Below are 603 nucleotides of genomic sequence, written 5' to 3'. Positions count from 1 at the left end.
CGGGCGGGGAGCCGGGGGCTCGTAACCTGGGGCAGGGGGAGTGACATGGGGGTGGAGGGGCAGCCAGGAAATGGGGTGAGCCCCCCCTGCAATGCTGCTGTCCCCACTGCATCCCCCACCCTCCTGTATCGCTCTGTATCGGCTAAAACATGGGATGTACTGAGTGGAAAGGGACTGGAGGGGACCCAGCTGGGAGCAGCACAGTCCTGCTCACTGTGGAGCTTTTTGCTGGATTTAAATTCAGGCTTTTCCCCCAGTAGGGCTGGGGAGAAGACACAGTGGGTGGGAGGGGACAGAGGACAAATATGACCTGGCAGGGGCACGGGGTCCCCTCCAAGGGGGTAAGGACATGACTTACTGGCTAGTGATGGAGGCATGGGTGGCTGGATGGGGTAAGCTGGTTGTGCAAACGGTTTAATGCTGGAAAGGAAAAAGCATCATCAGGTTACCAAGCCCGGGACGCTCCAGCCCCTTGCCAAGGTGGGGTCCTGCCTGGTGCCAGGTGTGGAGGGGTCTGTACTTACTCCTGAGAGGGTCCAGGCTGTCCTGGGATAGGCCCACTCCAAAACTGGGGAAACAGCACAGGGAAGAGTCAGTGGCTTC

General features: G+C 59.7%; 1 protein-coding gene and 1 long non-coding RNA gene across 2 annotated transcripts in view; one reads left to right on the top strand and one right to left on the bottom strand.

The window, feature by feature from the left end:
• The window catches only part of TEAD3 (TEA domain transcription factor 3), a 15446-nt gene that overhangs the window by 1994 nt on the left and 12849 nt on the right, over positions 1 to 603 (bottom strand). The window contains 3 exon segments of the mRNA XM_017727195.1: positions 1 to 26; positions 359 to 420; positions 525 to 570. The exon segment at positions 1 to 26 is cut by the window's left edge and continues 26 nt beyond it. Coding sequence (XP_017582684.1) covers positions 1 to 26; positions 359 to 420; positions 525 to 570 — 134 coding nt within the window.
• Positions 1 to 603, top strand: part of LOC108444924 — a 12669-nt gene that overhangs the window by 116 nt on the left and 11950 nt on the right. The window contains exon 2 of the long non-coding RNA XR_001859642.1: positions 481 to 495. This is a non-coding gene — a long non-coding RNA (uncharacterized LOC108444924). The remainder of the gene's footprint in view (positions 1 to 480; positions 496 to 603) is intronic.

The sequence above is a fragment of the Corvus brachyrhynchos genome, unplaced genomic scaffold (genome assembly GCF_000691975.1).
Source record: "Corvus brachyrhynchos isolate BGI_N302 unplaced genomic scaffold, ASM69197v1 scaffold72, whole genome shotgun sequence".
Taxonomy (NCBI): domain Eukaryota; kingdom Metazoa; phylum Chordata; class Aves; order Passeriformes; family Corvidae; genus Corvus; species Corvus brachyrhynchos.
This window is presented reverse-complemented; position numbering and strand designations above follow the sequence as displayed.